A 17236-nucleotide genomic window follows, 5' to 3' on the forward strand; every position below is an offset into this window, starting at 1 on the left:
ATACACACAGCCGGGATTCCCGGCCAAAGCTCTCCTCGCAGTTTTCCTGACGGGAAACCCGGCCATGTGTACATGGGGAAACTTTACCGAGCAGGTTCTCGGTTATTCCGCCGGGAATCCCGGTCGTGTGTACAGGGCTTCAGAGGCAAAAGTACATACATCATGCACAAACAAAGAACAAAATAACCTACATGGTAGGCGAACCGAGGGACAGAAAAAACATACAATAAGGAAGGAAGAGGGAAAAAAAGGGGGGGGACTGATGCTCGCCTAGGTATAATTCGGAAGCTGAGGTAGATCAAGAAGTTCAGACCTAGAAAAGACTGTCCTCTATAGCTTAAGCGGTTAGCAGAGAATGGTCAAAGTCTGCCAGCATATAGTATCCAGAGCTCCCATATTTTAGAAATTTGGACATCTTATCTAATGTGGTTGCCATGCACAGAATAATATTTAATTTAAGCTCCTCAAAGGAGATGGAAAAGACAAATCTTTCACAGGAATTTTTGGGCAGACTGAGAGGAAGATGGGGTAGCTTCCTCAGGTGCAGTGTTTTCACGTAGCATACAGTAGGAAGGTCTTAGAAAATCAGTTTACAATTCTTAGTTCAACTGGAACCCGAGTGGTGGACTTGGAGCTGTGCAGTGACAGTGAAACAAGCGGGCACATACTGACTAAAGGAGGAAGAAGTTTAGCATCTTCACCTTTGGCACTGGATAACCTTTTCCTGGCGCTGCATACATACCATAGGTGTGTGCAGGGGGTGTGTCGGATGTGCCTGGGCACACCCTAATGACCCTGTGCAGCGCAGATTCCCCCTGCTGATATTTCACCAAAGCTTCTAAAAAAATAAAAAATATAAATAAAATTGTAAAAAATAATACAAAAATAAACAATACAAAACTACTGACACTGTCCACTGCTCTACTGACACCAACCTCTGCCCTACTGACACCATCCACTACCCTACTACATTTCAAAATGATTACATTTATTTAGAGTGTTTGTGTATCTATATATATATATATATATATATATATATATATATATATATGTATATACACACACGCATGTGTGTTCGCGTTTTGGGGTGCACACTCTAATGCAATAGGCTGTGCACACGTATGATACATACGTTCTGGTTAGTACATTTACCATTGCATTGGATGATGTAGGTTGTTCATTAAACTTACCTATTCAATGTTCTGCAGAAATTGCTGGTGCTTGGGATCAATCATTAAGAAACAGCAATGACAATACCAAATATAACTTTTCATGTAGTGAAAAATTAATTTAATTTACAGTGTACAGGCATACTCCGCTTTAAGTACACTCACTTTACGTACACTCGCGAGTATGGACATACCCGCAAGTGAGCGTAAAGTACCTCGAAAGAACAGACATCCCATGCCGTGCAGTCGCAGTATGGCCTGGAAGAGGCAGTCGTCAGTGAAGAGGCCGCAAATGAAGGCCCAGAGTTGCCCACCAGCCATGCCCGCCAGCCCAGAGTTGCCCGCCAGCCAGCCCAGAATTGGTGCCTAAATGTAAGTGGATTACTGTACAGTACTATAAACTTCACTCCCTAACCCCCCCCCCCCTTAAACTACAGCCCATGGCCCTGCACTATAAGCCCTGATCCCCCCTTTACAGCCCCTGACACCCCCACTATAGCCCCTGACACCCCAAAAGTGAAAAAAGGCATTGCTTCACCTTAAAGTGGAGTTTCCTTCCCAAATTTTTGTTTCCATTATTGTGCTCATTAGTAGTGTTGCTCACGAATATTCGCATTGCGAATATTCGACTCGAATATAGCATATTCGAGAAATCGCGCTATATTTCGAAATTCGCGGTGAATATTCGCAATTCCGAATATTCGATTTTTTACAATTTTTTTTTTGAACCAGATCACATCCTAGATATCTCCATCGACGTCTAAAAGCATTGCTGGTATCATTAGAGACCCTGGGCCGAGTAGCTGAAGCGTTCATTGAATTTTCCAGAAAGATCGCAATGCGATTATTCGGCAAACGCAATATCGCGCGATTACTTTCCTCGCCCCGATCTTCCGCATCAGAGCGATTTTTACAGTTTCATTTTTAAAACAGATCACATCCTAGTGATCTCCATAGACGTCTGAAAGCATTGCTGGTATGATTAGAGCCATTGGGCCGAGTAGCTGAAGCGATCATTTTATATTGCCGAATATTCGCAATGCGAATATTCGGCAATAGGAATATTGCGCGATTATTTGCTCCGCCCTTTTGCATCAGAGCCAATCAGAGTTCTCCTTCCACACTCGTCACAGGTTAGCAACCAATAGGAACCTGCCTGCATGGACATTATATAAGCTCACTCCCAGCACCATTTCATTGCAGATTCAGAAGCTGGCTATAGAGTGTGGAGGCTGTTTCTGTGTTCCTGGTTTCCTGTGTCTTTGTTCTTGATTGATTTAGATCATCACCAGCATTGCTATTTAGTGATTCCAGTGGATCTTTTCCAGTATATCAACTGCTTTTTTCAAAGCAATAGACCCAAGAGCTTTTTTCAAAGCTACGTTTTGTGCTGTTTTGTGCTGTTTTTTTCATTTGTGTTACTGTTTGATCCTGCAATCCTCGCTGTTCAGTGATATTTGCAAGAGATTTCAGAACACATTTTGCTGAGCTTTATAAAAGAGCTTTTCTAAAAGCTAAGTTTTGTTCATCTTGTGTTACTGTTAGATCTTGCAGGTTCGCTGTTCAGTGATATTTGATAGGCATCTCAGTTCACATTTTGTTTAGTTTTTCCTAAAGAGCTTTTATAAAAGCTAAGTTTTGTGTTCAGTTTAGTTAAATTTTGTGTAGTAAGTGTACACACTGTTAGTGTACATTTATTTCATCTAGCTTAGCTTAGTGTGTGTTTAGTGTCTGTGTTTTGTGTTTAAAAAAAAAAAAAAAAAAAGTTAGTGTTTGTTTAGTGCTTTTTTTTTTTTCTTTAATTTTGTAGTCCTTGTCTGGTGTACTACTTTTCTTATAGTTTAGTAGCTGTCTGTGTACGTCTTTGTCTGCGTGCCTGTCTTGTAAAAAATACACAAAAACACATTTTGTTCACATTTTCCCCCCCCAATAAAGTTTACCCCCCCCACACACATATCAGCAATAATGAGCGGCATCCGTGGCCGTGGCAGCAGGGGTAGGGGAGTTACTCCCAGTGCTGGATCGCTGCCAGCACGGGGTACCTCTCGTGCCCCTACTAGTGGTAGAGGATCGGGTGCAAGGGGAGTACGCCTGATCCGGGAGTTCTTCCCATCGGGCAGCCGCCCGATATTGCCATCTCAGGCTCAAGTAGTGGTGGACTACATGGGGCACAGCAGTGCCACTGAGTCGTCGGTCCCGACTCACAGTAGTACCACCATTACACCGGTGCCTGTACTACCCCCCCCCCAGCCCCCAAGAGTCCAGCATCTTACTGTTCGACAGCGACAGTGAGAGGGATCTCTTGGGGGAGGCCATGCATCAGGCAGACCTCCAGCTCTGTCCTGATGGTCAGGACCTTTTTGAAGGGATGGATGAGGAGGATGGGATACCTGCTGGCAGTATCCCAGAGACATCCCTTCAAACTGGTGCTGCTGTTTTGGTGCAGGAAACAGCAGCACCTAGTCAGACCCAGGCGTGGGTGAGGGGACAGCGGAGCCAGGCTAGAGGCTCCATGTCAGGTGGTTCCCTCAGACCAACACATTTCAGCCCTTGGTCTGACATCTCTGGGGGCGAAGAGGGTGACCCATCATGGTTGCCATCTGACGCGTCGGCTCACTACGTCAGTGACGACGGGGAAGGTAGGCACCCTGGTGAAACGGTGCGCCAGGTCACCACCAGGGAGACCATCGTCAGGGTCTCCACTGGTGATGGCAGCAGGAGGTGTCAGGAGGAGGAGCAGCAGCAGCAGCAGCAGCAGGCAGCTCCACCTGTGCGCACCGAGTCCCAGCAGGTGCAAGTAAGCGTCACCCCATCTGACAGGAGGGCGGTGCTGAAGTCACCTGTCTGGAATTACTTTACCCTGGTGGCAGACAACCCTACCGTGGCCATCTGCCGGATTTGTAAAGTGAGGGTGAAGAGAGGGAAGTGTTTGGCTCGGGTGGGTACCACAGCCCTGAACCAGCACCTGAGGATAAACCACTGGGCGTTGTATGACGAGATGAAGCGTGGTGGTGGTAGCAGCGCCACCACCACAAGTGAGCAGGGTACAGCAGCCCCTGCCACATCTTCATCTCTTTCCAGCAGGTCATGCCCCCCCGCTCCCTCTAGTAGAGGTACTGGTACCGGCAGCCAGACCTCTACTTCCACAGCACCCTCCACGTCTGTGTCCCGCACTGCCGTCAGGCGCCAGGCGTCGATTTCAGACGCCTTTGACCGCACCACTCCCTTCCCCCCTGGAGACCGATGTGTGCGTTCCCTCAATGGGCTCCTGGCAAGGGTTATTGCCCAACATCTGCTGCCCTTCAACATAGTTGACAGCAACCCCTTCAGGCAGATGTTGGAGCAGGCCCAACCCCAATGGCGTGTCCCCAGCCGCCATTTCTTTGCCAGGACTGGTGTCCCTGCCCTACACCAGCACATTGTGCAGAATGTAACCCTGTCGCTGGATCACGCTGTCAGCGACAGGGTTCATCTGACAATGGATGGCTGGACCAGCAGGCATGGGCAGGGACGCTACATCAGCTTCACGGCCCATTGGGTTTCCCTCCGAGGCGTCGGTGAGGGATCGGCGGCAACCGATCTTGTGGTGCCGCCCCGGGGTGTCCAGGGGAGAACTGCTGGTCTCCCTCAAGCCACTGTCTCCGCAACTGCTGAGCCTCCCAGCAAGCGCCCCCGTAGCTACTCAAGTGTGGGGCACGTGCGCTGTCAGGCCGTGCTCCAGCTTGTTAGTTTAGGGGACCGGAGACACACTGGAGAAGAAGTGCTGAAAGCACTTCAGGCTCAGGTCCAGGCAGGTATGGTTGTCTGCGATAACGGCAGCAACCTACTCGCCGCCCTTAGTGCTGGCAGTCTGACCCACGTGCCCTGTCTGGCACATGTCCTCAACCTGGTGGTGCAGAAGTTCCTGCGCACTTATCCAGGGTTGAGTGACATTGTGGCAAAGGCGCGTAGGATTGCCAGCCACTTCAGGCGCTCCCCAACCGCTACCGCGTCCCTGTCCAAATTGCAGCGGAAGTACAATCTGCCCCTTCACAGGCTGATTGTGGACAGTGTGACGCGGTGGAACTCCACCCTCCACATGCTGAAGAGGTTGTGGGAGCAGCAAAGGGCGGTGAGGGAGTACCTGATGGAACTAGGCACTGAGAGGGCTTCACCACAACTCCCTTTCATCGCCTGTGCGCAGTGGGGGCAGATAAACCAGGTCTGCCAAGTGTTGTCCTCCTTCGAGCAGGCGACCAAGATGGTCAGCAGTGAGCAAATTGGCCTCAATAGCGTGCTGCCAATACTGTTCATGCTGGAGAGGACACTAGATCGCCTGCTCGAGGCTGGGGAGAGTGCCTTGGTGGAGCAGGAGGAGTCAGCAATGCTCCACCGAGACCAGGGCCAGGACGAGGAGGAGGAGGAGGAGGATGATGATGAAGAGGAGGAGGAGGTGGTTGCTGGTGTCGTCCCGGAGTCAGGGCCTGGTCAGGAGGGAGAGCCGGTGTTGGGGGCACCGATAGTCCGGGGGTTGGGCATGTCTGAGTTTGACCAGCAGCGCCTCAGGGATGAAGAGTCGCACCTCATTTACCTGGCCAGCATTGAGGAGTCACAGCGGGCTGTGCTCTTCCCCATGGCTGCCCACATGCTGAGATGCCTCAGGAGGGACCCCCGGGTTAAGACCATCAAGACGAGGGATGATTTCTGGATGGCCACCCTTTTGGATCCCAGGTGCAAGGGGAAACTGGAGCAGTTCATCCCAGCCAGCCGGAGGCAGCACCGGATGGAGGAACTGCAGGCAGCCATTGTCAGACGGTTGGAGCAGGCAACTCCCCGGCCTCCAGTTGTCCCCCCTCATCTCACCCAGCAGGTGGCTGCACCCAGCTGCAGCCGAGCAGGGGACCTAATGGAAGAGATGAGGATGTTCTTCCAAACCGAGCGACCCAGTACCACCACCAGCAGCAGCAGCAGCAGTCACCACCAGCGGCTGGCCCACATGGTGGCAGACTACATGGCGTCCGTCGGTGCTTCTGACAGTATGAGCACCGACGACCCCATGGAGTACTGGGTTGCCAGATTGGACACCTGCCGCGAGCTCGCTCAGTATGCGCTGGAGTTATTGTCTTGCCCCCCCTCCAGCGTACTATCTGAGCGGACATTCAGCGCGGCAGGTGGGGTGGTCACGGACAAGAGGACCCGTCTGTCCACAGACTCCGTGGACAGACTCACATTCATAAAGATGAATGAGTCCTGGATCGGCGGTGACTTTCTGGCACCCGTCGTCGGTTCAGGGCGCTGAAGGGTCCCTTGCCATGCATTCCCTGATGAAGCCCCGGACCTGATGTATTTACAGTGCTGAATATAACTATTTTAACATCAGAGAAAATCAATGTTAATATTTGGTACAGTAGGCTTTCTTTGCAATTACAGCGGTCAAACATTTCTTGTAGTTTTACACCAGCTTTGCACACACTGGAGGAGGGATTTTGGCCCACTCCTCCACACAGATCTTCTCTACATCAGTCATGTTTCTGGGCTATCGCTGAGAAACACGGAGTTTGAGCTCCCTCCAAAGATTCTCTATTGGGTTTAGGTCTGGAGACTGGCTAGGCCACGCCAGAACCTTGATATGCTCCTTACAGAGCCAATCCTTGGTTATCCTGGCTGTGTGCTTTGGGTCATTCTCATGTTGGAAGACCCAGCCTCGACCCATCTTCAAAGCTCTAACTCAGGGAAGGAGGTTGTTGCCCAAAATCTTGCAATACATGGCCCCGGTCATCCTCTCCTTAATACAGTGCAGTCACCCTGTCCCATGTGCAGAAAAACACCACCAAAGCATGATGCTACCACCCCCATGCTTCACATTAGGGATGGCGTTCTTGGCATGGTACTCATCATTATTCTTCCTCCGAACACGGTTAGTGAAATTATGATCAAAAAATTATATTATAGTCTCATCTGACCACATGATTTTCTCCCATGACTCCTTTGGATCAGTCAAGACAATTATGTCAGCAGTTATTTCACACCCTATATACTCTTATTAAGACTGCTGTACATCATGGCAACTCCTGCCCATGTGATATGACTCTGTATCAACTACTACTGTTAATACTACTACTGCTGCTTCAGCTGCTGCTGCCGCCCAGTCAATACACCTATGTCAGCAGTTGTTTAACACTCTATATACTCTTATTCCTACTGCTGTTCATCATGGCACCTCCTGCCCATGTGATATGACTCTGTATCAACTACTACTGTTAATACTACTACTGCTGCTTCTGCTGCTGCTGCCGCCCAGTCAATACACCTATGTCAGCAGTTATTTCACACTCTATATACTCTTATTAAGACTGCTGTACATCATGGCAACTCCTGCCCATGTGATATGACTCTGTATCAACTACTACTGTTAATACTACTACTGCTGCTTCAGCTGCTGCTGCCGCCCAGTCAATACACCTATGTCAGCAGTTGTTTAACACTCTATATACTCTTATTCCTACTGCTGTTCATCATGGCAACTCCTGCCCATGTGATATGACTCTGTATCAACTACTACTGTTAATACTACTACTGCTGCTTCTGCTGCTGCTGCCGCCCAGTCAATACACCTATGTCAGCAGTTATTTCACACTCTATATACTCTTATTAAGACTGCTGTACATCATGGCAACTCCTGCCCATGTGATATGACTCTGTATCAACTACTACTGTTAATACTACTACTGCTGCTTCTGCTGCTGCTGCCGCCCAGTCAATACACCTATGTCAGCAGTTATTTCACACTCTATATACTCTTATTAAGACTGCTGTACATCATGGCAACTCCTGCCCATGTGATATGACTCTGTATCAACTACTACTGTTAATACTACTACTGCTGCTTCTGCTGCTGCTGCCGCCCAGTCAATACACCTATGTCAGCAGTTATTTCACACTCTATATACTCTTATTAAGACTGCTGTACATCATGGCAACTCCTGCCCATGTGATATGACTCTGTATCAACTACTACTGTTAATACTACTACTGCTGCTTCTGCTGCTGCTGCCGCCCAGTCAATACACCTATGTCAGCAGTTATTTCACACTCTATATACTCTTATTAAGACTGCTGTACATCATGGCAACTCCTGCCCATGTGATATGACTCTGTATCAACTACTACTGTTAATACTACTACTGCTGCTTCTGCTGCTGCTGCTGCCGCCCAGTCAATACACCTATGTCAGCAGTTATTTCACACTCTATATACTCTTATTAAGACTGCTGTACATCATGGCAACTCCTGCCCATGTGATATGACTCTGTATCAACTACTACTGTTAATACTACTACTGCTGCTTCTGCTGCTGCTGCCGCCCAGTCAATACACCTATGTCAGCAGTTATTTCACACTCTATATACTCTTATTAAGACTGCTGTACATCATGGCAACTCCTGCCCATGTGATATGACTCTGTATCAACTACTACTGTTAATACTACTACTGCTGCTTCTGCTGCTGCTGCCGCCCAGTCAATACACCTATGTCAGCAGTTATTTCACACTCTATATACTCTTATTAAGACTGCTGTACATCATGGCAACTCCTGCCCATGTGATATGACTCTGTATCAACTACTACTGTTAATACTACTACTGCTGCTTCTGCTGCTGCTGCCGCCCAGTCAATACACCTATGTCAGCAGTTATTTCACACTCTATATACTCTTATTAAGACTGCTGTACATCATGGCAACTCCTGCCCATGTGATATGACTCTGTATCAACTACTACTGTTAATACTACTACTGCTGCTTCAGCTGCTGCTGCCGCCCAGTCAATACACCTATGTCAGCAGTTGTTTAACACTCTTGACTAGGGCAGCCGGATAACTTACCGCACCAACCAATACAAGCATATACCCCTTAACATTAAACCTTTCCCAATAATCACACTGACACCTGCTGGATTTAAAATGGCCTGGTAGGCCTTTATTAACAAATACAAAAACTGTATATATATATATATATACACCATCATATACATATATATATCACCCAACTTTAAATATTTAACCTATTCCTCAATTGTTAAACCTTTTAACCATACCTTGGTTGTCAGTCCCCCTGACAACCCCTGATCACTCTTTTGGGCCTGTGGTACCCTCTTAGCTAACGACATGTCCCCAGTCGCGACTACCGACTCGAAGACCTAGCTGACCACAGACCCACCCACTTCTCCCCTGGTGGTCCAGACTGACACCAGACCACCAAGGCAGACACCATCCCTGTAACTATGCCCCCCCACCGTTTTTACCTAACCACCGTCTATTTCTACCAAACGGCAGGGGAACCCACCGCCATCCTGTACTGTCAAAACCACCTAACTCCTATAATTAGGGCGGGAGGGTGGGACTTCTCTCCTTGCTTCTTCCCCCCGGACTGATGCTGCCCCTCCTCCAGCATCACCTAGCTCACTGAACTCTCCTCCCCCTCTCCTCACCTCCTCCAATAGTTAATTTCTAGGATCCTATTAACCACCCCCTCTAACTTTAACCCTTTCTACACCTAAGTTCCCTACACCCTGTCATGCTGTCCTCCGCCTCCATTGCATTGCAGCTACGAACTTGTCTTGACTAGGGCAGCCGGATAACTTACCGCACCAACCAATACAAGCATATACCCCTTAACATTAAACCTTTCCCAATAATCACACTGACACCTGCTGGATTTAAAATGGCCTGGTAGGCCTTTATTAACAAATACAAAAACTGTATATATATATATATATACACCATCATATACATATATATATCACCCAACTTTAAATATTTAACCTATTCCTCAATTGTTAAACCTTTTAACCATACCTTGGTTGTCAGTCCCCCTGACAACCCCTGATCACTCTTTTGGGCCTGTGGTACCCTCTTAGCTAACGACATGTCCCCAGTCGCGACTACCGACTCGAAGACCTAGCTGACCACAGACCCACCCACTTCTCCCCTGGTGGTCCAGACTGACACCAGACCACCAAGGCAGACACCATCCCTGTAACTATGCCCCCCCACCGTTTTTACCTAACCACCGTCTATTTCTACCAAACGGCAGGGGAACCCACCGCCACCGCGGCACAAGTGGGACCACCTCACACTTGGGCCCGCCGCCACACCAGGAAAGCCCTCCTAACGCCCTCCTCCAATCCCAGAGCCCAAAGATCGATCCCGATCGGGTTGAGATGAACCCCGTCCCCCCTCAGGTACCTCCAAGTCTCAACTTCTAAATCTGAATGGCGAACCGCTATCCCACCTTGCTGCACCACAAACCTGCCCACTTCTCTGTTCACCTTTATCCGGGCCTTATCCAAACGCTCCAATGACCTGGCCTCCCTCCAGGCCATGCGAGCCACAATATCTGACCAAACAATGATCAGGTCAGGGAAAGAGGCCCGCAGTCGGCGTATATCCCATTGTATGTCTTTGATCACCTGGCGCATCGGCCGGACGCTCAAATCATTCCCCCCCGCATGTATCACCAAAATGTCCGGGGCCCTGTCTAAGCTAGCCCCCCTGTGAACTTCGGGTAACACCTTCTGCCACATGAGACCCCTAATCCCTATCCATCGTACCCTTCCTTCCTCCCTGGGCACCCCCAGCTGTCTCCCCCCAGGCTTGACATCCGCCCTTCTTGCCCCCCAAAACACAAATGAATGTCCTAGGATCCAAATCAGACAACCTTGGGGATCTGTAAAGACATAAAAGAGAAAAACAATACCCAGCAGGACCAAAAACAACCCCCCGAAAACATTAACATCAGCATTGTCAACCACCGATACCTCATTGTTTACAACAAATGAGGCCGTACATACAGTTTATATCTATTAGACTCCCATCTGCCAATCCGCTTTACAGAATCTGCAGGCAGGCCTCCCCTTGCCGCTTCCGTTGCTGCCCCTATTCGAAACGAATGCGCCGAATATTCTCCCGGGACTAGACCCCCCTCCTTCAGACATTTCCGGAACACCGCCGTAAACTGGAACCGAGACAAACATTCCCCTTTTTGATGGATGAACAGAGCCTCCCCCCCTTTTGGGCGAACGCCCAAAAACCGCCTTACCACCTCAACCGGGCATGTTAGTGGACAATTCCCCCGGAACAACTCTATTTTTACGCCCCTACCTAGTTGATCCGTCTTTGAACGGCTAAGCCAAATCACCACCGATTCCTCCAGGCACCTAACGTCCTGCATTCGTAGTCCTCCCCCCACCACCTTGGAGGGGGAAACTAATTCCCCCACCCTGAACGCCCCAAAAAAGGCCAGAACGAAAACAGCCCGAAAAAGTATCTGCTCATAAAGCGATGCGCAAACCTTTTCCAAATTCCCCAATACCGTACCCAGGACCGCGAACGACACCGGACGCCTGGAATCCCGTGTAGTACTGCCCTTCCTGTATCCCTTTAACACCCTGCGCACCACAAAGGATTTTGTAAAATCCCTGAGGCCCGCCATCTGAAATAAAAAAGCCAATGCCGCCATCTTTTTGCTAATGGCGCCACCCGAGGTTCCCCTCTCGTAATTGCAGCACACAAAGTATAAGACCAACGACTGCAGGTCTTCTGGTTCTTCCGACCCTCCTACCTCCTCCCTCAGTGCGGACCATTCCTGCCACACCTTAGAGTAAGCTCGCCACGTTCCCTCGCTGATCGACTGCCGAATCAATCCTGCGGCGACTCCAGTGCAATGTCCCACAACTTCTGAGGACAGGGTTCCCCCTGTCCCTCTGCCCCTGGCGCCAGGATCCGGAATTCCGCCCACTGGAAACGAGATAAAGCATCCGCCAATCTGTTATCCACCCCAGGAATGTGCACCGCATATATCAAGGCATTCACTTTGAGACACTTAAGTACCAAGTACCGCAGTAACCTAATCACCGGGGGCGAGGATGCCGATATGCTGTTGATCGCCCACACCACCCCCATGTTGTCGCAATTGAAGCGCACCTTTTTATTCCTGAAGAACTCCCCCCACAATTCCATCGCCACCACGATGGGGAACAACTCCAGCAGCACCAGGTTCCGGAGGAACCCTGCTGCCCTCCAAGACTCCGGCCAGGGCTCCGCGCTCCACCGTCCGTTGAAATAGGCCCCATAGCCCACTGACCCCGCCGCATCGGTAAATAGAGCCAGGTCGGCGTTGCTGACCGGCCCCGTCTGCCACATCGAACGACCATTGAAAGAGTCCAGGAACGTTCCCCAAACCCTCAGATCGTCTCTCAGTTCATTGGTCAGGCGCACAAAATGGTTTGGCACCCGGACCCCTGCCGTGGCCCCTGAAAGCCTTCGGCTGAAAATGCGTCCCATGGGAATAATCCGACACGCGAAATTTAACTTCCCCAACAAGGATTGGAGCTCCTTCAATCGAATCTTCCGCTTCACCCGGGCCTCACTGACCTCCCTCCTCAAAGCCAACACCTTATCCTCCGGTAGCCTACATTCCATCGCCACCGAGTCAATGGTGATCCCCAAGAACACCAGCTCAGACGCAGGGCCCTCCGTTTTGTCGGGGGCCAAGGGGATCCCAAAACGTTCCGCCAAATACTGTACCGTACCCAACAGAACCCCGCAACAGCGGGAGTCCGGGGGTCCTATGCACAGGAAGTCATCCAAATAGTGGATGACGGAATTCACCCCCGCCACTTCCCTGACCGCCCATTCAAAGAACGAGCTGAACGTCTCAAACAAAGCGCACGATATGGAACAACCCATCGGCAGGCAACGATCAACAAAATACTCCCCCTGCCAGTGGCACCCCAGCAAACGCAAACTAGTGGGGTGCACCGGTAACAGCCTGAAGGCGGATTCCACATCCGTCTTTGCCATCAAAGCCCCTTTCCCGTACTTTCTAACCCAAGACACCGCCGCATCAAATGATGTATAGGTAACCGCACAACTCTGCGGATCAATACCATCGTTGACCGACCCCCCTTTTGGGTGCGACAGATGATGTATCATCCGAAATTGACCCACTTCCTTCTTCGGAACTACGCCCAACGGGGACACCACCAAACCCCCCACAGGTGGTTCCCGAAACGGGCCGGCCATCCGGCCGAGCGCCACCTCCTTGGCCAGCTTAGCCGACACCACCCCCGGATGTCGCAGAGCTGACAGCAAATTGTCCGCCACCGGAGGGACCTCCGCCAACGAACTCGGAATCACGAAACCCTCCCCGAACCCCTGCTCTAGCAAACGCGCCGCCGCCCTGTCCGGATACTTACTTAGAAAAGGCAGCATCCTTTCCAGTCTCACCGGCGTCATTCCCTTTTCCAGCGCCATCTCCGGCCCGCTTCCCCTGTTTGAAACACCTATTGAACGCGTGCGACCCACCACACCCTGAGCACTCGTGCTTGAAGCGGCATGATCCTCCAAAACGACAGGTTCCGTCGTTGAACTGCCAGCACACCCCTTTCTTTTTGAGGGCCGGCGATCCCGCGGAGGAAGCGCCGCCGGCCCCCCCAGGAAAGGACTGGCCCGCCGCCCTGGTCGAGGTCATCAACCTCATCCACAGGCTAATGTCCTTATGGTCCCAGCGGATGGAGGGACGCACCGCCCTGCGCTGACGAAACTGTTCGTCATACCTCAACCACGCCAGACCCCCGTACACCCTATGCGCTTCGTGAATGGCATCAAGGTAACAGAATAGGGCCGTGCATTTCTCGGGGGCCTTTTCCCCGATCACGCTAGCCATAATCGCAAACGCCTGTAGCCAATTCGTAAACGTCCGCGGAATGAGCCTATACCGACGTTTTTCTTCCTCATCCTTTTTGCTCTCGTCCGGCTTCACCCGGTCGAGGTGAAATTTTTCCAACGGGAGCAGGGAAAATATTTCCACAAACTCGTCCTTCTGAATTTTCTCCCTCACCTCTGGCTTAAGATGGGCACCCAACGGCCCTTCAAAGCAAATGTAAATTTCCCCCCTAGCCGCGTCATCCAGCCGCACCTTGTCCCCGTCCTTGTCCTTGTCTTTGTCCTTGTGTTCCGCCGCCGTTCCCACGCCGTCCTTGTCCGTCTGTGTCCCTGCCACGCCTGTCCCTGGATTCGCCGGCACCGGGGGAGGGACAACTACCGCTGTCAGCGCCTGAACGGCGGGGGCAGGAACCGGGAGGGGGGGTACTGGCACCGGGGGGACCCAAGGACCCAGCGGGCTCGCAACCTGAGGAGCACCCCCATCTAGCCTACGTAACAATTCCCGTAAGGCATCCCACACACCCCCCTCCCCTGAGGGACTAAGCACCGCCACCCCCCCACTAATGTCCTGCGCACTAACCCCACCCCTACCCCCCGCAACCACATTAGATGTAGTCTTACCGGTTCGGCGCGGCCGTGAAGGTCCTCCAGCCGACAGGTTCCCATAACGTCCATCCTCCGCGGGGTCCTCCGGCAGCTCCCCCTCTTCACTGCTGCTGGAACCGGTCGCCGCCTGCCCGTGTGGTCGTTGACGAACCTCCTCACTCCTTCCCCGACCTCTGGACACAGCTGGCGTTGTGACAGGTATGGGAGCCACCACCCCCCGAGGGCTCTCGTCTCCATCGCTGCTGAACTCTTCAATCAGATCATCCCTCAGCACTGCGGCTGCAGCCTGAGCACCACTGCCCCTCCGGTCAACCCTCCCAGACTCCGAACGGTGCCTGGAGGCGGGACCTCCCGACTGACGTGACTGGCCTGGTGTCGCTCCATCTGCATCCCTGAACGCATCCCCACCGCGTGCGAGGCCGCCGCCTGTGGACCGAGCTAGGCCGGCGCCTGTCTGAGGGTCCTTCCCACGCCGGGCCGCCCCCCCGACCGGAACATCGCCACCGGGGACAGCCATGTGAATCTGGGCCTGCACCAACACAGGGGAGGTAGGTCTGGGCACCCGAGAGGCTCCCCCGCGCTGCGCGCTTCCCGCCCCCCCGCCCCCCGCCCGTGCAGTGGCAGACTGAGATTGCTTGGCGGGGGGGCCCGACGGGGGCCTACTGGGACTCCGCACCCGACGCTGTGACCTGGGGGTATTATCTGGGCTAAAGCGCTCCGGCGGTATCGACCGCCTCGCGCGCGTTGAAGCAGGCCTAGACCCGACCGGGGCCTGCTGCACCCCCCGCAGAGTGGCGGTGATCTGGCTTTGCAGCCAGTCCGCGCCGTGGACCTCCGCAACAGCTTGAAGCTGCGCTAACAACCCGGCTACCTCTGACATTTTTCTTCCCTTCCTTGCCTTTTCCACAGATGACCCAGAGCGCTGACCCGATACACAGACAGGCTGCAGGACTTCTCTCCTTGCTTCTTCCCCCCGGACTGATGCTGCCCCTCCTCCAGCATCACCTAGCTCACTGAACTCTCCTCCCCCTCTCCTCACCTCCTCCAATAGTTAATTTCTAGGATCCTATTAACCACCCCCTCTAACTTTAACCCTTTCTACACCTAAGTTCCCTACACCCTGTCATGCTGTCCTCCGCCTCCATTGCATTGCAGCTACGAACTTGTCTATATACTCTTATTCCTACTGCTGTTCATCATGGCAACTCCTGCCCATGTGATATGACTCTGTATCAACTACTACTGTTAATACTACTACTGCTGCTTCTGCTGCTGCTGCCGCCCAGTCAATACACCTATGTCAGCAGTTATTTCACACTCTATATACTCTTATTAAGACTGCTGTACATCATGGCAACTCCTGCCCATGTGATATGACTCTGTATCAACTACTACTGTTAATACTACTACTGCTGCTTCTGCTGCTGCTGCCGCCCAGTCAATACACCTATGTCAGCAGTTATTTCACACTCTATATACTCTTATTAAGACTGCTGTACATCATGGCAACTCCTGCCCATGTGATATGACTCTGTATCAACTACTACTGTTAATACTACTACTGCTGCTTCTGCTGCTGCTGCCGCCCAGTCAATACACCTATGTCAGCAGTTATTTCACACTCTATATACTCTTATTAAGACTGCTGTACATCATGGCAACTCCTGCCCATGTGATATGACTCTGTATCAACTACTACTGTTAATACTACTACTGCTGCTTCTGCTGCTGCTGCCGCCCAGTCAATACACCTATGTCAGCAGTTATTTCACACTCTATATACTCTTATTAAGACTGCTGTACATCATGGCAACTCCTGCCCATGTGATATGACTCTGTATCAACTACTACTGTTAATACTACTACTGCTGCTTCTGCTGCTGCTGCCGCCCAGTCAATACACCTATGTCAGCAGTTATTTCACACTCTATATACTCTTATTAAGACTGCTGTACATCATGGCAACTCCTGCCCATGTGATATGACTCTGTATCAACTACTACTGTTAATACTACTACTGCTGCTTCTGCTGCTGCTGCCGCCCAGTCAATACACCTATGTCAGCAGTTATTTCACACTCTATATACTCTTATTAAGACTGCTGTACATCATGGCAACTCCTGCCCATGTGATATGACTCTGTATCAACTACTACTGTTAATACTACTACTGCTGCTTCTGCTGCTGCTGCCGCCCAGTCAATACACCTATGTCAGCAGTTATTTCACACTCTATATACTCTTATTAAGACTGCTGTACATCATGGCAACTCCTGCCCATGTGATATGACTCTGTATCAACTACTACTGTTAATACTACTACTGCTGCTTCTGCTGCTGCTGCCGCCCAGTCAATACACCTATGTCAGCAGTTATTTCACACTCTATATACTCTTATTAAGACTGCTGTACATCATGGCAACTCCTGCCCATGTGATATGACTCTGTATCAACTACTACTGTTAATACTACTACTGCTGCTTCTGCTGCTGCTGCCGCCCAGTCAATACACCTATGTCAGCAGTTATTTCACACTCTATATACTCTTATTAAGACTGCTGTACATCATGGCAACTCCTGCCCATGTGATATGACTCTGTATCAACTACTACTGTTAATACTTCTACTGCTGCTTCTGCTGCTGCTGCCGCCCAGTCAATACACCTATGTCAGCAGTTATTTCACACTCTATATACTCTTATTAAGACTGCTGTACATCATGGCAACTCCTGCCCATGTGATATGACTCTGTATCAA

At 50.9% G+C, this 17236-nt stretch overlaps 2 protein-coding genes across 3 annotated transcripts in view; one reads left to right on the forward strand and one right to left on the reverse strand.

The window, feature by feature from the left end:
• Positions 1-17236, forward strand: part of CAMK4 (calcium/calmodulin dependent protein kinase IV) — a 263753-nt gene that overhangs the window by 46367 nt on the left and 200150 nt on the right. The gene's annotated exons all lie outside the window — the stretch shown is intronic.
• Positions 9010-15643, reverse strand: LOC120931660. 2 transcript variants are annotated; one of them, XM_040343319.1, is made up of 3 exons: positions 14496-15643; positions 10233-10875; positions 9010-9472 (listed from the first exon to the last, which is right to left on the reverse strand). In XM_040343319.1, exons 1-2 carry the CDS (start codon positions 15358-15360, stop codon positions 10280-10282), a joined length of 1461 nt encoding a protein of 486 aa, XP_040199253.1. In that variant the 5' UTR covers positions 15361-15643; the 3' UTR covers positions 9010-9472; positions 10233-10279. The 2 variants fall into 2 exon arrangements, with proteins under 2 accessions (XP_040199253.1, XP_040199245.1); XM_040343311.1 differs by lacking the exon at positions 9010-9472 and having other exon boundaries at positions 9576-10875.

This window comes from Rana temporaria, chromosome 1 (genome assembly GCF_905171775.1).
Source record: "Rana temporaria chromosome 1, aRanTem1.1, whole genome shotgun sequence".
In the NCBI taxonomy this organism is placed as follows: domain Eukaryota; kingdom Metazoa; phylum Chordata; class Amphibia; order Anura; family Ranidae; genus Rana; species Rana temporaria.